We start from the raw sequence: 26,181 nt of genomic DNA, 5'->3' as shown, positions 1-26,181 counted from the left end.
AAATGAGTTCAGTGAATATTGAATCAGGAATCACCCAATGACCTTGATATATTCTTGCCTGCATATGCTGCTTGTTCACCAGTTAGCCCCTTACCGTATGCATCCATAAAATGGAAGGAATGCATCACAAAGCTGTGTGTCAAAATTCTATTTGAATCTCAGTGCGGATTAAGCATGGACGGACTACCACTGCAAGCATACAAAACATGCCGCAAAGGGTACATACAATTTCTCTTCTGATCCTGCTTTTTTTAGGAACCTTCTTTTGATAAACCTCGCCCAGGTTCTGCAGAGATCGGCGTTTTTTTTTCGCTTTTTCTGGGGCATTTTGAAATTGTTTTTTCTCTGCAGAGGACTGCGCATGATTACAGCACTTGCTTAGTCATCACATCTAAGTGCAATCCACGCAACTTTGTTTCTTCTTCTCCTCCTTGCAGTCTTCAAAAATAAGAAATCTCACTCAAACAGTTTGTGCATATAATGGTAAAGAAAAAATTGTTTGAAGCAGATTTCTATTATATACTCTAATGAAAGAGGAGATGTTGATTTCAATGCTTTCGCCCGCCAAAAAGGGTGTAAGCGTGACAGTAGATGATCACGTGATGGACCACGATATGAATGAGGCCTATCTTACGATGCCACCGAGTAAGGAGAAGCTCGCATTCTACATACCCCAGCCGACAAGCCGTGCATAGAGGACAACGGCTGAACATGCAGGATTATCAGTGCGCATTATCCCCTTGAATCCACCAGTGCCAAATTCTCATAAAGCTGAGTGTTCCATCTTCGAACGTCAAAAGAAGGGACGCCACCATCTTGTTGAGAATACGTGCATAGCGACTATCTAAACTTGATGCATGCTACCTAGAACTTATTCTAATTCTTGAGATGGCTAGCAGGGCTGCACAGCGTCATCAAGTAAGAAGCAAAGATAGAAGCGGCGACACTGTGCATTTCCGGCCGCCTCCGTGAGACCAAACATTGATGAGACTTGGTTCAGGAAGGCTGACAACGAGGCGTGAACAAGGCGATACTCAACCATAAGCCACATAAGACGAAGCGCGCGGAGGAGGCTATTTTAGCGAAGAATGTGCAAACTAGGCAGATTTGCACGAGAATCATTTTTTGCGGGATAATAATCGCAAAGTGCAGTTCTTGCAGTGGGCTTGAGAACGCCAAAACGATGGCTTCGAGGCATCGTATCACTAGTGTTGCGCACAAAATGTCGACAAAGGAGAGATGCATGACGAACACTCATACCATAGGCCACTCACATGTCTGGAAGGCCTTGAACACGCTGCAGCTCCCGGTGAAGTGTGATCCGTGCAACACACGGGGATAGTTATGAGGGTTACGCTATATGTTCGTGTCCGCAAGCAAGAGAGCGTTACGACGACCGCATGATTGAAAATAGACGTGGATTACCACAAGTTTAAGATGCCAAATACACTCACGAAACCCGTTGCACATGCCAAATTCCGAAATCCACCACATTCAATATGTCGAACGTGAAGCAAAGCTCCAGAGAGTGCTGTTGGCGTAATGTGCAACAATGTTCGTCAAAACATATCCATATGATTCATTCAGCTGTGACATAATAAAAGGCCGCGTTGACTATCCACAGTAGAATTTTGCTCAGAATTCCATCCCCGGGCGAATCCTGGATGAAGCTGACGTCCTTGTCCCACAAGCCCACGAATATGAAAAGAGATAATACACCCATCACGTAGGCTTGCACCGACTTCTATGTAAGGGCCACGCACCCGAGCAGCGTCACGGCGGAACCTACCGAACTCGTGTGACAGAATTCCACGTTCGACAGATTGAGATGGAGGCTCCTAAGCCAACCAGAGATCGTTTAAAGCGCAGTGATGGGATGCTTTGCTAAGTGTTCAAACATCACATCGGAGATGTCGCTGTTGGGTGAGAGCGAGCTCGATATTTACAGACAGAGGCATTCAAAAGCTTGAACGAGTATTTCATTGGATTCCAGAGCTCGCAGTGAGAGATTATCCAGCAGCGTGGAGGTGTTGGTGAAAGAGCGTGAGCACGTAGAGGAAGGCAAGCTCACTCGGATATTACCGATCTCAGCTGAAATACCATAGTTTTGGGTACCACCACCGTCTTTGCCAACCTATCCTCCTCCTCCTCCTCCTCCTCCTCCTCCTCCCCTTCCTCTTCCTCGAGCTGCCTTTCCCTGCTCCATCTTTACTGCATCTACATTAGCTCCTGAACAATCTTATATTCTGAATAGCCCCAGTCATTCCCTCTAGCGACCAGCCGCCATGTTACTGATGATTTACGAGATGTGCCACTACTTGCGCTCTGCACGCCCGCGACTCATGCAGTGCAGGTACTCAACTGGCTTCAATTTTTGGATAGGTTCGGCTGCCGCACAACTACCTTGCTGTCAACACGAGGTCATAGGACTCTATGCCCCCGAACGCGAGGTAGTTTCTTTACTTTGTCATCTCGCTCGTTCTCGTTCAGCGCTGTCTAGGATTTTCACATACCCTCAGCCGCGGAATGGCAGCGTCTCGCACATCCTTGCAATGCGACGACATTCTTTTCGAGATATTCCAGAATTTACATCCGCCAAATGTTCAATATGGCACCCCCGGAAGCTCCAAGATCGAGGCTCGTAAAACGCTAGCACGTTGTGCTCGCGTCTGCAAAGCGTTCCTGCCCTACGCTCTGGACCATTTGTGGTGGGAGATTGACAGTATCAGCGTTGCGCTGAAGGTCCTACCCGTCTTGTGCGTTACCTCCGCGAAGGAAGTTCTCATAGAAAACACAGGGGAATGGGTATATATAGAACTACCTTCACCCTCTGTTCTTGTTCGCCGGCCGATAGCTCAAGCTCAACTTCCGATGGACAATATTCTTCCGCATGAGCTAATTCGATATCGCCTGTACGCCGCTCGAGTACACAAGCTGCATGTGTCCAGTGAGGTTTGGGACGATGTTTTGCCACGCATCAAACACGTTACCAGACTACTTGGCGGACCTCTCTTTCCGTCTATTGAAGAACTAGAATACTCCAGTCTTGACCCGATCATTCACCTTACGACAATTTTTCCCTACATCGCAGCGACAGGATCATCTCTTTCTTGCTTGTCTGTGAGGACATCACGCGTAACACGATTCTTCTGGGAAGCTATGCAGGATTTGGATGTTTTACAGCCAATTATCCCCGCTTGCTCAGGGATACACCAGCTTTCTTTGAATGGCCATTGGCACTCATCGTCTGCGGCTTCATTCATTGGTGCATTCATCCACTTGAAGACCATTCAATTTGTAGGTTCCGTTGACAGTGCCCTGATGCGCACATTTGCTACACTCCCTGACCTCGCAGAACTACACATTCGAGTCGAAAGAGTTGAGACTGAAGCGAGAACGAGCAAATTTCGCTCCCTGCGCAAGTTTCAGCTGGAGGGGACCCATTTTGCTACGCTCAACCGCTTTGTTGAGTTGTGCGAGTGTCCAGACGTTCAGTCATTCCGTGTGCGTATCATCACGGAGCCGATATCATTCGTCCCATGGATATTATTCCCCTGGGCTTTCCTGCCACTGTTGTTGACGACGATAGCGTCAAAAGTCTCAAGATCTCTGCGCTCCCTAGACGTAGAGGCTGCTCTCCCTGTGGGCACTACAATGGTGACGCTGGCGAGCATTCTCTCTCCATTACGTGCCATCCGGACTCTACAATCCATCAAACTCAACACAACACCTCCCTTCACGACCAACTATAACTGGGTTGTGGGTCCGCTTCACGAGATTGCGCTCGGATGGCCAGGACTGAAGGAATTTCAAGTTCACGGAGGAACCCTACCTAACGCTCTTCAGGTCATCTTTGATCTCGTGTCTGTCTGTCCTCGCCTCCGCATCATCATCCTTCCCAAGGTCATCCTATCTCCTCCCTCCGAGCTGAACACTTATGGGCTCTCGCGACACTCGTTACGCGTGATCTACGTCGGGTACAGCTTCGCCAAATCGAGGAAAGAGGCTCGGCAGGTTGCGAGTCTGCTTAATCCCGTGTTCCCGGACCTGGATGTGAGCGGTTGTGAGGAACTCGAGCGGGCGGGAAAGGAGGCATTGTCAACACGTAGAATGACCGTGTGGGAACATGTGTTGGAAGAAATGGGTCGTCTTCGACGGAAGAGAGTGCTGGTGAATCATGAGACTGTTGTGTTCAGGCTGAGGAGGAGATAGGATAGTTTTATTATCTACGTCCAGTCGTTCAACGTTCCATCGGAAGGTCGAGTATTTATTGTCGCGAGAGTTCAGGGTCTACCGAAGGTGATCAGGCAATGGGATACCTGGGAAGCATTAAAAGTATTGTTCCCACTGTCTGCAGTATGATCTGCAGTATGATCGCAATCGTCCTTAATAATATCATGTACCGGAGCATATTCTTGAAGGGTTGCCTACGGAAATGAACATTTTGTAGTACTTCATGGATGTAGCGAGACTATCCCTTGACTATGGGACCCCTGCTTTCATTCCAATCGACTCTTTGTCATACAACTCATGCTCTCTTGCGTAGCGCATCCGAGTCTGCGAATGAGCGATGACGCACATGAATGTAAATTGGAAACCTGTCGTTTGTCATTGCTCGCATATAAGCGCAGTGCCACGCTTGGCACTGTTATCTTTCCCTCGTACTGACAACCATCATCCCACTTCAGTCTCGTCCCGGATAAACCACCTGGTCAATATTCCCAGTGGAAAATGACATCAATGGGATCAAGAAACTGTGTCATTCGATGAGAAAAAATGAGATAGACTAAATTGGTATGAATGATCTAATTTGGCTTTCCTCACACACTTCAATGCAACTCATCAAGTTACCCAATTTCGCAATTTCATTAACATATTCCACTGGAGATCAACGGTTGCGTTAGCATTGCAGCCGTGATACATAAACCCATGCAAACAAAATCAAAGACCGTGCCGAACGGCTCCGTGACTATTGTATTTTTTGCGACGAGCTAAAGCGCTTTTATGCCGACAGGCAATTCGAATGAGTTCGGTTTGGCGTATGGTCCGTCGCCTATCCAGGCTCAATACGCATTCGCTGTGATACATTAGGCTCATCCACGCAATTTGCAGACACTCACCTTCGTCCCATCCTGATTCTATCGACATTCCATGGGAGCATGCGGCGCCGGGCGAACGTGTCGGACAGTCTAACTGACGGTGGCGACAAATTTGGACGAGTTGTTTTCGGCTCCCTTTCTTGTCCGAGAGGGCCGAGCCTTATGTAGACAGTAAGTATATTGTGCTCTATCGTGTACGCTGGACTGCATCGTAGCGAAGGCACCGCGCGCCGCCTGTTCGATAGGTGGGCGTCGGTGAGTGAGTTGAGTACACGGTAGAGCCGGGGGTATAGGGTATATATATGGGAGAGAGGGGGGAGGTTCGTGCGGGAGGGGGGGTGTTTGGACGAGTTGAAACGACAGAGAATGACATAATGCAGAACACGCGTAAGCGCAGCCGCACCTCACTGTATCAAATAATTAGGTGTAGCTGTATGGACAATTGGACAACCTACATGAGAGTTTAGAAAATTGATCAAAAACAGCGCTGCTGTAAGCTTGCCGCCAAGTGACTTTGAAGATGCTCACTATAGATTAGTGCAAAGTATGTACGTCCACGCTCGCTTGAAGTATGAGCTTAAGGCTCTTCCAGCTCTCCATCGACAGTGTGCGGCACTGTGGCGAGGCTAGATACTGGCTGAGACACGAAGTGTGCGTCGGACGAAATTGTGAAGGACACATCATGATTCCCAATTAATGCCCCGCGGAGGTTGCGGATACACCTCGATAGCGTGAGGGTGGTCAATCTGTTGCGAAGGTATCAGCTAAAACCGGGGAGTTTTCGGGTGAGGGCCTAAAACAACTGACACCGAAACATAGAGATCCACGTATGTGAAGCCCTAACATAACATGTCGATCAGCAAATCACCCTGGACGGATGCCGGACTTACGTTAGTGACCCAAAATGTTACGTCCAACGTGTTGAGCGCAAAAAGCATCCTACCGACCGTAGGTAAGCCATAGAGCCATATATTGCCACTGGTAAGAGGGGATTGAAAGCGGTCTTACACAAAGTAGAAGGATCCTGAGAAAGAACATCGTCGTCATCGAAGTGAGTTAAGATCATCTGCATATTGCAATTACACACCGTCTCTCAGTAGCAATGACGACAAAGACGCTTTAGCGTGCGTCTGGCGAATAATCTCCTGGATATGATACGTCTTTCTTAAAATGACCAGTAGCACGATAGCGTCAGACATAACAAGGCTTGCTCTTGCAGCGATGGTGACTGCGCAAAGTAATCGTGAGACTAGATGGCTCTGTAAAACAAGAACCTCATACATCTACGCGATCGCAGTAAATCTCAAGTGATATGGCATTAAGGTTAAGACAACAAACCTATTGGATATTGCTATTGGGTCAGTTGTTTGTAGCATACAGCCAGAAAAGGGTGACAGGGTAACTAGCTTGATATTGCAGAAGTGGTACTATGAAGGCGTCAGTGGCAGCACCGAGCCAAGGGAGGGATGACACCTACAATGTCTGAAACTAATGGCACGAGTGCCAACGCAAACACGAGGAGCGATACACACCAATTGCGCTCCGAAATGACATATACGCGAAGTGTCGAAAACACTGTTGGACCGTAAGACGCGCCACGAACATCAGAAGACAGTCTCCAGCGACTTACGTGCGTACATGATATCAAGACACCAGTAGGAGAAAGACATTGGCCATAATATGGAATCGCCGCTAAATTCAATCAGTGTTAGACCACCATCCAGTAGCGCTCGGGGAATGGTTGTCATACTGCTAATAAAAAGTCATTCTAACCCCAAGAAAATCAACTTAATCCTCACTTTGCAATCTGAACCCAACAAAACGAGATTTAGCACAAGGGCCATAATCTGGGCTGAATGAACTGTATGGTAAAGCACAGTCATAAGAGAGAATTTGCGACACCACAGTGTGTCAATTTCGTGGCCAAGGTTTATTATGCGATCGTAGATATACAAGGCTGAATAGTTTATGGAACAGTTTATGGGTTAGATTGATTAGAGCTCATTCGTTGAGATGCTCACCTAGGGCAGAGATGAGGCTGAAAATGGCAGTGGACCTGTCGTGTATGTGACTCTGGGATCAGATAGGAAGATAGTATTCGCAACGACACCATGATTCGTACCGACTCTGCAAAACGGCGAAGTTTGGTGAAATCATGCTTTCCTCCTGTTCTATTGTATCGTTTTAGGAGGCTGAACGATGCAGCAGCTTGAGAATAGTGAGTATACGTCTATACACGGGGAAGATAATACCGCACCATAGTTTTATGGGGGGCGACAAGTGGGCATTGCTCAGTCGTTTATATGCATGAATAAGGTAGGTTCAGACTGCTTCCGAACAATCATAGCGCCCCCCCGTCAACGGTGACTCAACGTACTCAACTCTTAGGGTGAGTTTTGCGGCTAACGAGCGCGCCACTTTCGGCTCGCAGCATCGCAGATGTATCTTCATCTGCAAGTATGCACTTAGCGAGTTCGGGCGGTATGTTCGCATATTGGCCCGGCAAACACTTTTCGATGTGTTGGAAACTGGACCCAATTGAAAAACATACTCAGTGGTGTTCCTCTCTCCGATGCTTAGTTCCTAATATCATTGACTTCTGGAGTTGTAAGCGATGGACTCACGCGAAGCCTTGCCGCCACTGCTGTCTTCACACTCAGTCTCGCATCCCGATACCCATCTCGTCCGCATGTGTGCGCGTAAGTAGCAGAAAGTGCTCTGAAGGCCATTCCAACTGAGAAGCGCACCGAGCGACGTCCCACAGCATCATCCGATATGGTCAACTTGAATGCGAATGAATTAATTGAAAATGCCACTGAAGACACGTACGACGATCCGTCCAAGGCGTGATTCTCCATCTCTTGGAATCACTGTCGTTACTATTGAAAAGGCCGACACGGAAATTCTGAGCGTACTGACTCGGAATCGGAGATACGTCCTTAAACACTACTATGTATAGGCAAGGCGCATGGGTGTCAATAGAAAGCGTGGCGGATTTCCCACAATAGATGTAATGGATGTACTATCCCTTACACCGGTAACCCCGGAGCAGTGGGTCTGGACCTGGTTGCGTTCCTCTCATATTTGAAACATGGGTTTTATATTGTTGCCAATGCAACCAAGCATACTAGTCATCAATATTGAAAAGTATTGGCGAGTTTCCAATTTGTAAGACTCGCCTGCTCTGAAGATAATTTACAAGTTTGTGAATACTATATGCCTAATATATGTATAAAATCTGTTGAAGAATATCCGGTTGGAGCTTACTCGGCTACTTTCGCCACAAAAAAAATCCATTTGCGACGTAATTTAAATTCGGCTGTCCCAAATGGTCCCGTGTCTGCAGTGTCACTGTCCGTTCGGCACCTTAGTCATGCAGAGCTCAAGTCTAGTCCCCTTCCCATTCATCGTGTCGGAGCCGTCGTTGTATGTACACGTCGTTGCATGCACACGTCGGACATATTGCTACAGCTGTTTATCAAACGATGGGTCCCAACTGAAAAGAAATGGGAAATAGACCAGGCGCAATTAAACGTCTAATCCAGGGGGGAAAACTTGTCTCTCGCGAGTAGACTTCTTCATTGAGACCTATGGGAGGAAGATAGACGGTCTCCGTATATGATTGCGTCGTATGGTGTAAGCCATTGGTCCGCCCACGGATGAAATTGTTCACAAAGTACCAACGCCTGGTCCACAGCTGCAGTAGTAATAATCATTAGCCTTCATGCTAGAACCAAGTCGGCGGAAATGAATCATAATCTGCGAGGTAGCGATTAAAACAGAATTAATTCTACATCAATATTGGAGAGAATAAGCATAACTTAGGCACATACGCTGCCCGATCGTCCTTCTGAGGTTTCATGTGAGCCTTCAACCCCTTTTCGTGTACATACCGTGGGCTGGACATATACGAATCAGATTGCATTTTTACTACAGCAATCCAGACAACGTACTCTGGTTGTAAATGAGATCTGCATCTGAAGGCGCTGATCGGGGTAGAGCGCGAGTAGTGGATGCAACAGCGAAGTGCCATTGCTGACAGAACGACACAACACCCGCCTTTGACCTTTCACGAGACGTCCTTCATTGCGCAGCCTATCATACTCACCTTTTTTTGGCTCCGTATTTGCATTCGTTGCAAAGTTCATCCCTATGCCGGATTGTAGCTGTCGCGGGGCCGTATCGTAATAGTGCATCTCTAGGGATTATCTTCACTTCCAATGGAGGACTGCGGCGACAGGCACTGACCCATTGCACTTCTAGTAGGCACATAGTGCCTCCATGTTGATAGTGTAGCCGAGGAAGAATGGGGGAGCCTGGCACAGCTCATGAGACACAGTCACGGGAAGGTCCAGGGCTTACATGCAGAGAGAATATGTCCGCAAAAACTGGACACTACATTTGCTTCATGCGATTCGATCTCAAGTTGTTCATACCTGGTTTATACGGACGCAATCTTGCCGACTGACAATAGCCGAAACTGGAATGAAAAATATCTACGATAGTAAGCGTGAGCATCTCGCTGAACCCACACTGTTAAACCTCACTTGAACACTGTGCTCGAGACCGAGAAATCCCTGTGGACAAAGATAAAGACTGCTGATACATGCATACTGGTGGAATGTCACTACTTACGTGAATGTTATATTATGCCGGAAGACTGTTCGCTACACGCTGACCTTTTCCCCGTAGGACGAAGAGTCGGCGTTCACAGAGATGCTCAAAAACTTGAATCAGCAGCACAATGGTAGAGAACAAGCGCTCCGAGAGAGGGGGACCCGTGGGCGCGCATCGCTGATGGTTTCGCTCTCGTCGTTTCAGGTAATAACATCCATATGGCTTCGTGGGTTCTGCGCATATATAAACCCCAGGGCGTCGTCCCCTTATCTGTTCTGCGCCCTCCATGCTCCTGACGTCGTGCCTCGCCGCCCTCGCCCTCGCGGTGTCCGCCAGCGCGACCCAGCAGTTCTTCTCGGCTCAGTCTCCCGCCAACTTCCAGTCTTATGATGCCGGGCTGTTCACTCCTCTTGAGGACCTGAGCCTTCTCTCGAAGACCGATTTCACCACCCTCAGTCACCCTCTTTTCCCCAACTACAGCGTCCGCATCAAAAAATCCGACTTTTGTGATGAAACCGTCGCGTGCGTCCTTTGTGTTGATCCTACCTGCACAACCATCACACTGATAACTCCCCCAGTTCGTACACTGGTTACATCGACATCCAAGCTCGCCACTTTTTCTTTTACTTCTTCGAGAGTAGGAATGACCCCGCTACAGACGATATCATCTACTGGACCGCCGGAGGTCCTGGCTGTTCGTCTTCCCTGGAGCTATTCATGGAGTTCGGTGCGTGGCCTTCGGTATAGTATGCAAAACGACATTCCTAACAGCCCTTCCCAGGACCTTGCAGGGTGACGGATGTCAACACCACTACCTTCAACCCCTATTCCTGGAACGAGCGTGCCAACATCTTCTTCGTTGACCAGCCCGTCAATGTTGGGTTCTCGTACGCCGAGTTCGGCGAGGTGGTTGTGCGTATTTCGAGCGAATGGGAAAACAAGACTATGCTAACCCTTCTCCTCAGAGCACGACCACAGAGGCTGCGAAGGACATGGCAGCGTTTACCGCCATCTTCTTTGAGCATTTTAGCCAATTCAAAGGCCGTGCATTCCACGTGGGCGGAGCTTCATACGGCGTACGTTCGTTCTTTACCTAGAGCTGGAGGCCGCGCTCAGCAATTTGCTACGCCTCACAGGGTCGCTACATCCCAGTGTTTGCATCCGAAGTGTACGACCAAAATGCCAGGCTCATCGAAGCGGGCTTGACACCCATCAACCTCACCTCTATTTTGATTGGTAGGTGAATGCTCCGTCCAAACAGATTCTGCATATTCATCGGCACCCTTCTGTACAGGAAACGGATGCACTGACCCGGCCACCATGACTGCCTCGTATTACGACATGGCATGCAGACCGATGCCTGTGGATCCCATCCTCGACATCAGGTCCGTATAATGGGCGCTCCTGCACCCGTCCACTCTTCTGAACTCCTTCCTTCAAATTTCGCAGCACTTGTGTACGCATGAAACAAGCAGTGAGCCACTCACAATGCGAGTAGCGTGTTTCCCCCGTTGATGAGTCGCCGCAGGTCGGGCGCTGCGAGAAAATGATGAAAGAGTCGTGTGTGGACAAGTTTGAGGCTATCGGCTGCCAGGCTGCATCAGTATTCTGCGGTGCTGAGATCGAGGCACCTTTCGATGCGTCCGGTACGCTGTCCGATCCATTGCACCCTATCTCGCCACTCATCCAGTGTAGGTTACAACCCGTATGATATTAGCAAGCCCTGGTAAGTCTGTCATCATCCAACCCACGGCATGAGTATCTGATATTGACCCTCTCGAAGCGACGGCGTCGTCTCGGACAATCTCTGCTACCCGCTCTCCAAGTGCGTCTCTTCCTCTTCCTTTCGTTCCTTGCTGACGTTCCACAGGACAATTGAGAAATACCTCAGCCGTCCGGTCACCCGCGCGTCGCTCGGTGTTGACGCCGTGGTGCCAGAAGAGTTCCAGGTGTGCAATAACGACGTGAACAGCGCGTTCCACGTCTCGCACGACCACATGTTCCCGACGCAGTTCTATATCGCGGCGCTGCTCGAGCGCGGCATCCGCACGCTGCTCTACATCGGCGTGAACGACTGGATCTGCAACTGGGTGCGTGTATTGGGCTCGAGGCCTGGGGCGTCCGTGCTGATTGCGCTCGTTGGTAGGTCGGGAACGACCGCATGGTGCAGGGCATGGAGTGGACTGGGCAACAGGCGTTCGTCGACCAACCACTGCGGGAGTGGTCCGTTGACGGCCAGGTTGCGGGCCTCACGCGCAGTGCGGGGCCGCTGACCTTCTTGACTCTCGACAATGCCGGGCACATGGTGCGCTGCGTCTTGCACTGCTTACTCGTGGGGGATGCTGACGACTGGCGCTGCCGCAGCCCGCTTATGACACGCCAAAGGCCGCGCAGGTAATGCTGCAGCGCTGGCTTGCTGGGGAGGAAATGTAGGTGATGGTGTTGCTGTGCTGTGCGGGTCGAGGAATATTGTTCGGAGATGTAGTTGGTAAATAGGGCGCGTTCACTCGGCAACTTGCATTTGGTATGCTTTCATGCCAGCGCACAGTTATACTCTGCCAGATTGCACTTTGCTGGGATACTACAGCTCCATTCTCGGACAAATTGCACCCATTGCATCGTCTGTGTGCAGCACATTACTCGCGCATCAAATGGAGCCAGTATCTGAAACCCTCTCATCGAGCGGACCTGCAAGTACTTTCTCAGCGTATTGGGTAGCGCGTTACGATTCAGCATCAAGAAGTTACGGAGGGACTCTGAGGCGTCGTAATGTAGAGCCAACTGAACGACCGTAGTTACTGGATTAGGGAAACCAGCTACATATGCTATACGGTTTTTACCGATCCACCAGCTGCTTGCGATCCATCGCGGCTGAGAGCCACCAAGAGTGATGAACAGGGTCTACCTTAGCACTCGCCGCCGAGTAAATGTTCAGCAGGTATATCGCATCCCCCTCGACCCTCTGATTCGCCCACCCATATCGCGCTTTGTCATCTCGTGTGTCATCCCCGAGTCTCCCACCCAGAGCTGGCCGTTCCAGCTTGCACACATCGCGTCATGGCAGGCAGGGGCACCCTCACATTTTCTCACGACAGAAGTCCCGGCAGATACAAAAGCCATCGCAGACTAGCAAAACCATTCGTTATTTCAGAGTATTCCCCTCCACCATGGCAGAACAGAAAGCCCTCTACTTGACCGTCGCCAAGGGTCCCTTCGCAGTCGACACGGCCCCCATCCCGAAACCAGGTCCAGGGCAAGCCCTCATTAAGATCCATGCAACCGCGCTCAACCCCGTCGACTGGAAGATCCAAGCCTATGACTTCTTCGTAAAGCAGTATCCGACAATCCTGGGTGAAGATCTCGCAGGTACCGTTGAAGAGCTCGGGGAGGGCGTGACAAACTTGAAGTTGGGCGACCGCGTGTGCGTGGGCATATCTGACCAGAGTATCCAAGCAACTGAACATTCAGACCACAGTATTGCGGAGGCGTCCATGGGGTCACTTGCGACCGCGTCTTTCCAGCAATACGCACTCACAAATGCCGAGGTTACGGCCAAGGTTCGTCGATGCATAGAGTCTGCTTGATGTGATGGTCCTGAGCGCGTTATCGCCAAGATCCCCGACTCGATCTCCTTCGAGGAAGGGGCGTCCGTACCCCTAGGTCTTGCGACTGCGGCGGTGGGGCTTTATAGCAGAATCGGCGGTGCCGGGCTGTTCCCGCCTTGGGGAGAGGGCGGTCACGGGCTGTATAGTGGAAAGCCGTTCGTTGCGTTTGGGGGGGCTAGTTCGGTCGGCCAATTCGGTATGTGCCATAAAACGCAATCCACAGTGTCACAGCGCTCATAGTTCGTCTCGCGGTAGCCATCCAGCTGGCAAAGTTGTCTGGCTTCAGTCCGATCATCACCACTGCTTCCACGCATAACACGGAGTGGCTCGTCGGGATCGGCGCAACGCACGTTGTCGACCGTAATCTCTCTCCAGAGGCCATACGCGCGGAGGTTGCAAAGATCACGTCAGAGCCTATTGAGGTCATCTACGACGCAGTCTCGCTGCCCGACACGCAGAACGTTGCATACGATCTCCTCGCTCTAGGAGGGTGCCTCATAATTGACCTCGACCTGTCGGTCGACAAGGCGAAACAGACCGACGACAAGCGCGTCGAGCATGTGTATGGCAATATAAACATACCAAGAAACAAAGTCCTGGCCGTCGGTTTGATGAGCAAGCTAACTACTTACCTGGCGGAGGGCGCGATCAAGGTGGGCTTTCGCTTGATTATAGCATGGCTGTATGAATCCTGATGGCCATGTTTGTGCAGCCTAACCGCGTGGAGATTTTGCCAAATGGCTTAGAGGGCATCATTGGCGGTCTTGAGAAGCTGAGGCAGGGCGTGAGCAACTTGAAGCTGGTTGCGCACCCGCAGGAGACTGTTTGACAGTTTCCTCAACGTAAATTATAGAAGCTGGAATTTCTGTGTATTATAGTTCTGTGGCCATGGGGTGTATATCTGTAGTTCGTTGAGTCATCAGTCTGCGGCGTGGGTTTTGTGGCGAGCCTCTTCAGATCATCTCAATTATGTTGATAGGCATATGCTGCCATGCGCCGTAGCTCGTGCCCATCACCATCTTCTGTTGCCTTCACTTTCCCGTACACCTTCGACTATGACTGGAATAGCTCTTCGTCTCCGAGTCATGCATGTACTACGCTTCTCAGACCTGCGAGCTGCCAGAATCTAGTATCTCCATCTTTGGACGGCCTTGGAGGAGTTGCGGGTGCTAAATTGCATGCCAGTGTCGTGCGGGAAAACGACGCAAGTACCGGTGGTCTTGCAGGGACATTCAATCCGAAGCTGTACTTCGTCCAGAATCCCAGTAGAAAAATAACGGACAAGCAGGATACAAGAAGTCGCTTCCTGTTTTGCGAGAGCGGCCGTGGACGAGTGGTCCCAGTGAATGTCGATGGTGAGAGGAGACGAGCAACCGGCGCAACGTATCATTGACGCCGGGGCGTCTCCTCTCTCCTGAGCCTGCTCACCTCCTAGTCCCATGATTGTCACTTGGTCGTACAGGCTACTTGCTTAGTACCAAAAAAGCTCTCCGACACGCACGTGAAGATGCATGGGCCCATTAAAGTCTCTGGAGGATCCTTGAGCCACCTCGGGCGACACAAAATTTATTATACGACCTGCTGACCCGGCGTCGTCTGGTTTCTGCGTAAGCCGATGTTGTCGATGGGACAAGAATAGCTTGAAGACGAGCGATGATGAGTAGTCTTCATCTTACCAAGTAAGTGGACTTGGCCATTACGCATGGGGCATTTTCAAGGCGGCTACAATGCTGTGATGCACCCAGGGAGCGGCCAGGAACGTCCGGACAGTCAGATGAGTCTTTAGACAACTGTCAATTGAGCGGTCTAGTCCTTTTCTCGTGATGAACGCTCATCGCTACTCGTCTTATAAGTCTGTACGACGCGATGCCGTACCGCGCACTCATGCTCTGAAAAACGACGGGATGATATGTCGACGTACTCAGCGTTTTGTTTTATCTCTTGCAGCCATCTCCTCCCTTGCATTGGCCCAATCCTATCCGGACACAGACGTGGTGATCGTTTCTAATAACGATCTTAATCCTTCTAACCAGAATAGGGCCAGTGCACTGTATCTGAGGAGCGGTTTCTCCTGTTTAGAAGCGTACGAGGCCTGCGCCCAGCTCCAGGAGACTCTCCTACCGGAACCAGGAAGCATAGGTCTTAGTGCAGAAGATCTCTCCGACGTTCTCACCTCAAACAGGCATGGCGCGTCCCTGCAAGCGTCACAGCAGATATGGATCGCGGGGAACAGTAAGTGTATCGTCAGTTACATTCGTATGGAGATAAATATTTTACAAAGCGGTTGGATCCTGTGTGGTCTTCACTCCGAGTAACCGACGCTCGCAAGCAGGGCTTGAGTCTGAGCGCCTCCCCGTACTCTGCACAAACTCTGCACCCCTCACTCGATCTAATGTTACTTCCTACGACACGACACGCCAAATTCGAGTATCTACTCCTTCTGCAGGTGTGCTCACAGGGTTCCGGGACAAGTTCAGCTTTCGATTCCTCGGGGTACAATATGCCGAGTCCACTGCAGGTGCCAACAGGTTTCACCCCCCCACAGCCGTAACTATCTCGTCTGATACCTCAAGATCTGCGCTTGCATATGGTTCAGTGTGCGCTCAGGTATGTCAATCGTTTCAGATATCCCACCATGACACTGAAGGCCACGTAACAAAGCCCCCCGACGCAGACAACGGCCATCTGTTGCATACAGATGAAGATTGCATGTATTTGAACGTGTTCTCCCCTATCGTTAACTCTGCCACAATCAGTGACCAGGACACCCCCAAATTACCCGTAATGTTCTTCAGTCAGTGGACGCATGTAGATCTTGACACCCGTGATCTGATCTTAGCCTGTTTAATTAATCAGTTCACGGAGGTGGTCTCAACACTGGAGACAGCGGTCCATTCCCATACAACATGACCACGAGCGGTTTCGTTGGTAACTCGGTCTCTAATATCTACGATGGAACAAATGTGGTCTCCTATGGCGGCGTCGTTCTTGTCACGATCAACTACCGTCTAACAGCCTTCGGCTGGTTCAATGCATCTAATGCCGCATTGAAGGACACATTACTCGCCCTCCATTGGGTCCAAGATAACATAGAAGCTTTCGGGGGAGATGTACGTATGCGGTATATTGCAGTAGTATATATACTAATTCGCGATTCCAGCCAACGAAAGTCCTCGTGTTCGGCGAGTCTGCCGGCGGTATAATGACAAGATATTTGCTTGGCACCAACCCTGTATATACGGAAGGCCTATTTAGTAAGCTGCTTAGAGTCAATCGAAGGCCACATTGTAATATTGTTCCTTTAGGTGCTGCCGTACTAGAGTCCGATGTTCCCATCATCGATATATACCTCTCTCCGAAACTAGCGTTGGAACCTTCGCTAGAGCTCGCGAAATATGTTAGTTGTGCCGACAATTCGTCGACCACATTTACAAATTCCATGGCCTCCTGCGTTCAAGGCCTACCCGCGGATGTCATTGCAATGGCATCATATAATTTAGGCATCTCGTGGGATATCGCGATTGATGGCGACTACATCCTCACCGATATTGTTTCTAGTATCGAGGATGGCGTGTACGCGCGGGTTCCAACAATATGGGCGAGCAACAAGTGCGAGTTGTGCTACATGCTACCGCCCACGATCTCCCCCAACTCGTCTGCGTCTGTCTTCCCTGAAAGCCTCTCTCTTTATTTCAACACGACGCAGGCCGAGCGCATTCTCAACGCCACGGACCTGTATCCTTACGAGACCGCACCATCTTCAGACGGAATTTCGGGCGCTGTGCTCACTCTAGCCCAGTTGCTCACCGACTACGTTGTGCACTGCCCTATGGCATACCTCTCCTCGCTCGAGACCACCGCGCCGAGACCCAGCAATGCCTACAAGGTCCTGTTCGCAACTGGCCTTGGCTCGCCACTCACGCCCAACCCCGCGACGTGCCCCGGCCAGGTGTGCCACGGAGATGAGCTTTACTGGGTTTTCGCGACGGCGGAGACGGATGGGCTGTACCAGCCGCTGACGGAGAGTGCTGTGCTCACAACGCGTGAGGTTGTGAGCCGGTGGACGGCGCTGGCGTGGGAGGGAACGCCAAATTATGAGGGGGCGGCGGTGGAGTGGCCGCTGTACAGGGACAATAATGAGGTGGTCATCGCTGTTGGTGCGGCGGAGTCCATCCAGCCGTATCGGGAAGCCCAGTGCGATTTTATACTGAGCCAGATAGGCTTGGTCTTCGGAGAAGAGTAAGGTGCTTTGTGAGTGCGACTAATTGTGTACATATCTATACCAGATTTGATTCCCAAAGATCAGAGGTATCTACACAGACAGAAAGTACGTCTTTCGACGAATAACCAAGTAGGGCTACTGAGTCAGTCGGAGAATGTGGTTGCCCAGGACGGACACATTTTTGCCGAATGTGGGACGACATTGCCACGAACCTTGGCATGGCGGTAACGCCTTCCCGAAACTACTAGGCCGACCACAGCGAGGCAGGATGTCCTAAATCCAGATGCAAAGGAGGCTACGAGTGACTTCAGCAATACATGGCAACATTTCACACATTGCGACAAGCAAGCGTGGTCTAGATCGATCCGTTCGTATTCCAATACAGGCTGACGACATTTGGTAAGAGAGATCCAGCCTAGTCATTCTGCAAGGCGTTCAATGATGGGGACGCGGATATCTCGTCAGTCTTCGGTGAGTTCGCGTAGGCGAAAACAGTGCCTCAAGCTATCCAGCTAGCGAGACAAAGCTCGCGCTCAAGTAATTGGAGCTTGCGTGCAAGAAGTCGAGAAGCATTCAGTTCGTTAACCGGTGATGGACTGAGCATGCACGTATGTGGTATGCCCACTCCTTGTATGGAGCCTGGATGCATGCATGTCTTTGTCGTCGAACTCGTAATCGTCGAACTCACCGAGTTCGCTGGTAAGACGGCGAACCGCCGTGGACGACTCGGGACTCGCAGGGCAAGATACTTAGCACCTGTCGATCAGCACCAACTTGTTGCCGCCACTGGCAGCCTCAGTGGCAGGCCTCCCTAGTATATGCGGCTGGACACGTCGAATACACCTCGCATACAGCTCAATGCCTGGGAGAGGCTATGAAGTGGCAACAAGATGACAAGTGTGTGGCTTGGGCGACAAGATAGAAACGTGACTCATTGTGGAAAGTAGCGTGATTTTAAACGCGAAAAGCGTTTGCAACTCAATTCGTCTTGGCAGCTATACCCTCTTCGTAAAGTATGCTCAGTGTGCCGGCACCTCCAGAGTGCGAGCTCCCAAATCCACGCTGAAAATCTATCCGCGCGAGCCCCCCTTTTTTTGCATCAATTGCCTTGTATTGATAATTTGATAGGCCCAAGATGGCTGCCGTAGACCACCTTCGAAACACGAGCATTTTTCAGACCAAATTCCCCTTGAACAGTCTACCTGTACTCATGCAGATGCACATTGGACTCGACGGGCATTCTATTCTTTCTAATATCATGTGTTGTCACCATTCTTAACTCGGAGGTCCATCACTTCGCATGACAGTGCATACATCATGTCTCCCCTTCGCGGAGGGGTTGGAGATACAGTGAGCATCGCCGAGGTGAGAAGACATGAATCAAACTATACAAAACCCACCGGTGTGTTTCGTTAGCCGATTTCTGGGGAGGAGCTTGCGAAAGGGATTCTAAGCTGTCGTAGATGGGCTAGAATCTAAGGCGGAAAAGCTCGAACAATAAGCTCGACTAGCTTGTATAACGATACCCGCTCGTGACATCTATTCTATTGAAATGAAACTCTACCAGCCCCTTCGAACTTAACGGATTGATTCAGGTCGACTGTCGCTCACGCCACGAATTCAGACTGGATAGTAATTCAGCCATAGTGAGTTTTTTTTGTTCATTTTCCAAACACGCGGCCTCGAGACTACCGTGGTATCATGCGACATGGCATCTCATCATTACTATCAACTAAACCTTCCCTTGACTTCTGATCATCTTTCAGCTTCTTATCTCAGCGATGAGCTCATGATCGTATAATATGGAGGGACGAACACTCATATGGTGTCGTTATATAGACTGAGAATACGTAGGTGACACAGGCGCAGCAATTTCTGCCTCTTCAGAGCCCGGTGACTCCGGCGTGCACCCCCCGACACTGCCACACACATTACATCGATATCAGACACTGCAACTGAACTAAAATCGAATACGTACTCCCTAAGAGCCAGTGTCTCAGGGGCCATTTCTCTGTCTTCAGTCTGCTCTACGAAGAGTCCAGCTGCGAGAGGGTTTTCAGAAATGTAAGTTACACTGTCGTGTATGGAGGAATTATCATTCTCCTCTTCGAAATAATCACCGGTTAGGATGTCGTCCAAGGGGGCGCCGAAGTTGCCTGCAATCCTATGAGAAAAGCGAACGGAAGAGAATCGGGATGTCTTAGAGGCATATGTAGCGGAATATTTGCTAATACAGTTATCTTGTGTGTCAGAGTCGGAGAAATACACGTTGCGCAGATTAAGGAAGAAGCGCGATGTTAATACTGAACCCAACCTAGGAGATGCGTGGTCAGGTTCACGCGTGCGAGTAGGTAGAAGACAAACGGGATAACTACGCTTGTGCAGGGATTACCGCGTTGTTGAACAACTATAGCTCAAGATGAGTGATGGGTAGTGATTCAACAGTCAAAAAAGCATACCTGAGATTGAACTGTAATCAGATTGGCGCCATTCAATGCTAGTAACGACCTATGGGGTGCTTGTTCAGATCTAACACCGACAATAGACACAGGGGACAAACAGAAAATAGACAGTTCCTAAAGAAAGGTCTAGCTCAGCAATCATCTTTGCAGAGCAGCAGAACACGGACCATCTCTCTGAATAAGGCTCGAGATACTTCCTTTCCCATGAGCAGAAGTAACGGCTCTTTGTATCTCTGCTGTCTTGAGCCAAGTGAGAATGAGAACGATACCCTGAAGGCATATATCATAGACATAATATAATATTGATACTATATGTATACCAGTCAGCTGAATATCTGGTTAAAGTACTCATTCAGCTCACGGCTGTAATGAATTATCAGCTACAGTCCCATTACGATCGGACTAACGGACACTGACATTCTGTACTTCGATAAACTCAGATTCCGCAACGCACACCCAACGAGGGGCAGAGGGGCAGCTACAGCTTGGCGTGTCGTAAAGTAAGACTGGTCGACCGGTATCGAGATGCGGTTCATCGTGAAAAATACAGAAGAAACTAACGATCTGGACCGCGGGTGATACCAACCCCAGTAACATAATGGTAATTAGCATACGATGGTTCTTGTTCCAGATGGCCCATAATCGCAGTGACGTGAGGACTGAACTCATTAGCCTCAGAGAGCAGTAACGGGTTGCAATCACACGCACCAGCAAGGACTATATCCAACATGATTGAAATGGCCTGCGTAGCGCGCTCCAGATTGACACAGCTGGTGTGGATTAGTAGGCCGCTTTTCAGAAGATTAAACAAGTGCATACGTCTACATATAAAAAGCAGGAAAAGGGGCAGGAAAAAATAAGTGCTTGGCAATGGCCAATAAAGTATGAGAGATCGAAACATACTACATCATCAGCAACTCGTTGTGGCAGGTATTGCCAAGGCAGAATCAAAAGCAAGTTGAGAATATTACTGACGATGTTGAGATAACGATTGAGAAAGAAAAGAATTGTTGCACCGGAAAGTTTGCGTCTCCATATACAATGCACTTCTTGGGCGAAAGTTAAAAAGAAATCATACAGAAGAAGCGCTATGTAGAGGTTGAGTAGATTGAGAGTGTACAAGGACGAAAGACTCACTTGTGGCGGCAACCACAAAACTATACGACCAAAACCTAACATTTTGCTAGTTCATATTCAAATGACGAGGACAAAAACATACTTACATATCAGTGACGTCGGCCTCCACCAGCCTGAGCGCAGGAAACGTGGTATTTGAGTAGGCCTGCGACATACTGCCAGAGTACTACGCAGCACAGAGAGAAGTGAGTGCACAGTTCTGAGCAACATTGAAGATGTGCGTAATAAGGTAAATTTCCATCGTTCCGACGGTTGTTCGCCAGGACCATTTGATGGTAACATCTGATAGCATGCCACGGCCAGCTGACGGTTACATCGAACAGTAAGTATGCCATGCTGTCTGATGTAACCATTAGTTACTCGAAGTGCGCCAGGCGCTGGCGCTAGACCTCGCGCAATATGGAGACTGTTTCACCACTGACACTGCTCGTGTTGGTTGGAAATGTAGTTTACACGGACTAGTATGTTCATTAGATTAATGCTGCATATATATATTCGCGTGAAATGTTGGCGTACTGATTTCACTATTCGATCTTTGTGAAGTCAGTGCGACAGCTACGGGCGTTTGTTTCTTATTTAGGCAACACATCCCCCCAAAACAGCTGTGGACTATGTAATGATGACGAATCGTGGATATGAAGGAGATCGATGCGAAATCGCGTTCGCGGCCATGGGTAGGATAAGGCAAAAGCACAGCAAATCCCACGACATTATGTATCCAATTTCCATCCTAAGGTGACAAAATGGATACCGAATTATGCCCGTGGTGAGACCTCTCTGCGCTCGGTGACTAGTAGCCTTCATGTAAGGTCGCCACATCAATCACATAGCCCTTGTCACACAGTCCCACTCGTGCTGTGCGTCGAGCGATCATTCAAACATGTCATATAACGACGTCTATGAGATCGATTACAAGCATTTGTGATAAACAGGTGATCATTGCGTGCCTAGCTGTGGGTCCAGTTGTTTGGGCCAATGGAAAGCATCGGGCGAATTACGAGCTCAAGGAACGCAGTGATGGAGAAGTATGTTGAAATCATGCCATCTTGAACAATAAGTGCCTGGGTCAAGGCTAAGACTTGCATGCATATTGTTCAGTGACGCAGCGCTCAGGCATTACAGATCGCTAGGGGTCACACAGTTCGTACCACTTGTTAATTTTTTATTCGTGCAGTGGATACATTCTCATTTTTTTCAGAGTCCAGTCTGTGTTCAATGACAGGCTGGGTCGAACTGCTGTGACATTAAGAATAGACTTACCATACATGCAGTTTGGACTCGCAAAATCGTCTCTCTTTTACCGCCATCATGCCAATGCTAGCTACAACCCCTTGTCCCTTTCTATTCGATTTGATTCTCCTTTATTTTCAACACTTCGCACGGTGCGCCGTTACATGAGTGCGTGATGCAGTGATCAAGAATCATGCATAGAGCACACTGCGGGAAAGGTCGAAGGGAAAACATTGGTCGCGACTCGCTGGAGACAGCATTTCCCGATTACGTTCGGAGCTCGAATATGTTAGTCGGACATTGCGGTAACATCCATCGAACATGAATTCTCAACCAAGCAACAGCTGCCGAGCACCCATGTTTGGCAGTCGGATGCTCCTAACGTTTAAGCTCCGAACACAATGAAAGCTCGCTGTCTCCTGCGAGGTGTGTTCGACGCATGTCTGCTACTTGACCTCTGGATATTACCCGCGGTGGAAGCTGCTGATCATGTCATGACGATGTTGAACTTAATCCAACAAGTACTGTACATGAGTGAATTTTCTACACTGAGATGCGTATTAAACACTTGATTTACTGTTTTTTGACTTGGATACTGTAGCTTTTGTGATGGTTACCAGATAGCATCTCAGCCAACTATTTCGTCACTGCCAACACCATATTGGCTCGGGCTTGAGGGCACTTGTGACAGCGTGTTAAACAAGATATTCTGACATCTCCACCCAAACCATCCGTACAACAGTACACGCACCCAAACGGCTCTGGCACAATGTGCTTCTGCCAATCACGCCTTCTCGCATTACGCTCTGCAACAACTAAGGTGAGAGGTAGATGACGAACGTATTGCATTTCAGATCCTCCTATGGCTCTCTGTATTGACCACTGCAATGTGTTTGTTTGTTCCGATACTAGAGCGACGCGAGATCTGCCCTCAAAAGTTAATATGCTCGAACACTGTTGGCCATCTGATCAATATAGTCGGTGCTCACCGCCACGGGCAACTTGGAAGTAAATGCAGGTTTCGGGGGCCTTGCTTCCGACCTTAGCTTGGAGATTGTCAATGCAAGCAAGAAGCACTCCGGCATCATGTCTCTACGAATACCGTGTGCTATCGCCATATCTTCGCTCACATCTAGATTTGGGAACATTGAGACAAGCCAACCAGAGAGCCTAGCAATATTCCCTCTCTGAAAACCAATGTCTATGTATCGAAGCCGGTGTGAGGCGACTTTGACCAAAGTCGGGTTTGGTGCGGAAAAATCGACGTGTGGCAAGGATAGATGTTCAAGTTGTGGCCACAGTGATATCAGTTTATATAGAGTGTCAATATCAGCGGAATACCGGATGAAGAAGTGGTCGAAGCTGAATTTAGTCAACAACGGCCAGGCGTGAGCCAGATCTTCGAGAACTGCAATTGGATTAGCACGGAAATTGTGGCTAAACCGAAATTCCCGCAACGAGGACAAGCTTTGAAGAGGGCGAAGAATTTTGAGTAACCGCACGAGTGGTCTGGGTTTAATGTTGACTTGCATCCGCAGGTTCAGAACACATAGGGATGCGGAGTATCTCCGTGATACAATCGCCAAGTAAGTCGCCCAATCAGATAATAAACCGTTGCACCCGTCCCAGTTATCTACTTGCTGAAGTAAGGGTGCATGGCAATACTGCAATAAATGAGCCATGGCCGCGACATTTCCTTGAAGTTTTAGCTTGCGCAGAGAATATAGGGACTCAGGTTTTTGTATTTTCTCCATAACGTCTCCAAGAATGATATCCAGATCGACCAATTCAGTCAGATATGCGAGAGCACGAAGCAAGGAAGGATCGACGGGAACCAGCGGGATGTGTGCCACACGGAGATGCTTGAAGGACGCGACAAACAGTGGTGCATAGCACGGCCTTCCATGGAGTTGAAAGTCCCTTAATAGGGGCGACCGAGCTGGAATCTCCACCAAGGCACAGTCGGAGTCCTCTGCGACGTTCAAGACAAGGCTGCGAAGCGTAGGGCTTAAAAAGGGGAGGATTCGTTGGTCAACGGGTGTTTTTGTCCAGGACAGAGCACACAATCTAGAAAAAAGGAAGCCTCCATTATGGCTTGCGATGTAGTCCAGTATGTCCGTAGGCATAGAAAGCGCCGTAGCACAGTCGACGTCTAATTGGCGAATGCGATCTGCATAAAAACGAAAGCGCGACATCTCGCTGGGGAGAATTTTGCGTTGCAGTTGCTGGAGAAAAAAGGCGAGGATATCAGAATTCATTCGCGCAAGTGTTCGGGTGCTGAAAACATACAAATTTGATCGCCTGTCTGAGGTCTGATCCTTTTGCGCCTAGATCCCGCACGTCTTCGTGGTGATATTCATGATCGAGTTCCACAAATGAAGGCAGAACACGAAAAGCTGGGAGGACATCATCCATATGTGACCAAAGGCGATTGAGTGCATGGTGGGAGAAAGCCTTATTAACAAAGGTCAAAGACAACAAAATGCGCCTGGAGTCCGGGCTGGACTCTTCCTGCTGCAGCACATTTTGGACAATACAGGCAAGGATGTCATGGCATTCTAGTATCCTATGGGAGCCACGAGTAGGAGTGGGCTCATGGGAGGTCACCATCTGGAGGTAGAATATATGATCGGTGGAGAGTAGTTCAACAGTAACCGGTATTTATATTCTGACGGTGGCCAAAATCAACTACCGACAAAGAACAGCCTGAAATTGGAAAAGCGTTCAGCCACAGTGCCGATGCGACCAGTGCCCACTGGAACGCGGTGGAAGACATGAAGTACACACAGTAATTTTCATGGTGACATCGAAAAGCCAGTGATAGATATATCTTCGACGCCGATAGGAGGCCGCATACTTGCGTAAAATATTAAAGACGTACGCGAAGGAGCTCGAGATTGTCGCAAGTCGACGCGTACCGTCGATGGTGACCGCTGTTGCGGATGCGATAAGATGCGGCAGACGCTCGAGTCGATGAGATAATCGCGTGTTCAGCCTTGCGGTTCAAATCAAATGTTCAAGTTGTTCGCGCGCTCTTTCCACTCCTCTCATCTCCAGTGCTCATTAACGTTCTTATTCTGACTCTTGCTTTTGATGTCTGCTGACTCTGGCGTGCACCTTACAACCTCTCGTATTAGCCGTGTCTTCAGACCTCTCCGAGCCAAATGCATCACCCTGGCAGAATTCTTCCCTATTGCCCCAGTGCGAAGGCATACGCTGGTGTCGGTCACTTATGCTAACAAAACGCGCCCCGCGTCCCGATCTACGCCTATAGAACACGACACACCACCCTTAGCTGTCCTACAGCCACCTGAGACCCTTGGATCCCGCATTCACCTTGATAGAACCAGTGTAGAGAACCTGCAGCTGTCAAGGAAGATTTACGAGGTTAGAGACGCGTTTCGGAATCTCGTACAGGTTGCACTTGGACCCGGAAATGGCCATAAGCCAAATAGTACGCGTATCATGAGCCTTGCAGCGATGTGCTCTGTTGTTGTAGGTGAACATATACAGTCCGAACTTCGTGCATGCGAGGAAGATGAGTTGGTTGAGGATGAAAACGCGTCCGCCAAACTCATGGATGAGTTGTACGAGGCCGTTCCACCGCATTATCGCAGGTGAGACAATCATTTCACTCAGCCGTCTGGCCCCCTTTCACCTCCCTTTTTGTTAGATATGCCGTCGTCTCGCACGCACTTTCCCTAACACTCGACCTCTGCCCTCACCACCCCACCCTTCTCACTGCTCTTCTAGATGTGTGTCTTGGCTTTGGTCTCATCCCTGAATCGCATCACGTTTTACGCGCTCTT

General features: G+C 49.5%; 7 protein-coding genes across 7 annotated transcripts; 4 read left to right on the top strand and 3 right to left on the bottom strand.

The window, feature by feature from the left end:
- Positions 1-2,433: 2,433 nt before the first annotated feature.
- Positions 2,434-4,212, top strand: FIBRA_02651 (uncharacterized protein; the record flags this gene model as incomplete). Its single annotated transcript, XM_012324508.1, has 2 exons — positions 2,434-2,450; positions 2,520-4,212. The coding sequence occupies 2 exons, from the start codon at positions 2,434-2,436 to the stop codon at positions 4,210-4,212; spliced, it is 1,710 nt and encodes a 569-aa protein (XP_012179898.1).
- A 1,464-nt stretch (positions 4,213-5,676) lies between these two features.
- FIBRA_02650 (uncharacterized protein) lies at positions 5,677-6,769 on the bottom strand (the record flags this gene model as incomplete). The annotated part of the gene is made up of 8 exons (XM_012324507.1): positions 5,677-5,845; positions 5,907-5,938; positions 5,990-6,038; positions 6,108-6,123; positions 6,187-6,327; positions 6,478-6,526; positions 6,577-6,674; positions 6,730-6,769. 8 exons carry the CDS (start codon positions 6,767-6,769, stop codon positions 5,677-5,679), a joined length of 594 nt encoding a protein of 197 aa, XP_012179897.1.
- Positions 6,770-10,002: 3,233 nt separating this feature from the next.
- Positions 10,003-12,149, top strand: FIBRA_02649 (uncharacterized protein; the record flags this gene model as incomplete). The annotated part of the gene is made up of 13 exons (XM_012324506.1): positions 10,003-10,238; positions 10,295-10,443; positions 10,498-10,628; positions 10,682-10,792; positions 10,853-10,952; positions 11,011-11,101; positions 11,166-11,190; positions 11,245-11,362; positions 11,412-11,442; positions 11,500-11,541; positions 11,587-11,806; positions 11,863-12,021; positions 12,081-12,149. 13 exons carry the CDS (start codon positions 10,003-10,005, stop codon positions 12,147-12,149), a joined length of 1,482 nt encoding a protein of 493 aa, XP_012179896.1.
- A 734-nt stretch (positions 12,150-12,883) lies between these two features.
- FIBRA_02648 (uncharacterized protein) lies at positions 12,884-17,564 on the top strand (the record flags this gene model as incomplete). Its single annotated transcript, XM_012324505.1, has 12 exons — positions 12,884-13,137; positions 13,192-13,273; positions 13,331-13,517; positions 13,577-13,974; positions 14,034-14,105; positions 14,301-14,676; positions 15,269-15,553; positions 15,603-15,928; positions 15,983-16,115; positions 16,178-16,431; positions 16,482-16,575; positions 16,627-17,564. 12 exons carry the CDS (start codon positions 12,884-12,886, stop codon positions 17,562-17,564), a joined length of 3,399 nt encoding a protein of 1,132 aa, XP_012179895.1.
- A 1,810-nt stretch (positions 17,565-19,374) lies between these two features.
- On the bottom strand, positions 19,375-20,211 carry FIBRA_02647 (uncharacterized protein; the record flags this gene model as incomplete). The annotated part of the gene is made up of 5 exons (XM_012324504.1): positions 19,375-19,462; positions 19,522-19,857; positions 19,919-19,950; positions 20,003-20,119; positions 20,173-20,211. 5 exons carry the CDS (start codon positions 20,209-20,211, stop codon positions 19,375-19,377), a joined length of 612 nt encoding a protein of 203 aa, XP_012179894.1.
- Positions 20,212-23,310: 3,099 nt separating this feature from the next.
- Positions 23,311-24,787, bottom strand: FIBRA_02646 (uncharacterized protein; the record flags this gene model as incomplete). The annotated part of the gene is made up of 2 exons (XM_012324503.1): positions 23,311-24,597; positions 24,662-24,787. 2 exons carry the CDS (start codon positions 24,785-24,787, stop codon positions 23,311-23,313), a joined length of 1,413 nt encoding a protein of 470 aa, XP_012179893.1.
- Positions 24,788-25,465: 678 nt separating this feature from the next.
- Positions 25,466-25,993, top strand: FIBRA_02645 (uncharacterized protein; the record flags this gene model as incomplete). The annotated part of the gene is made up of 1 exon (XM_012324502.1): positions 25,466-25,993. The coding sequence occupies one exon, from the start codon at positions 25,466-25,468 to the stop codon at positions 25,991-25,993; it is 528 nt and encodes a 175-aa protein (XP_012179892.1).
- Positions 25,994-26,181: the final 188 nt, after the last annotated feature.

This window comes from Fibroporia radiculosa (assembly GCF_000313525.1).
Source record: "Fibroporia radiculosa TFFH 294 genomic supercontigs, scaffold1390, whole genome shotgun sequence".
Lineage (NCBI taxonomy): Eukaryota > Fungi > Basidiomycota > Agaricomycetes > Polyporales > Fibroporiaceae > Fibroporia > Fibroporia radiculosa.
Note: the sequence above shows the minus strand (reverse complement) of the source record. Positions and strands in the feature narration are given on the sequence as shown.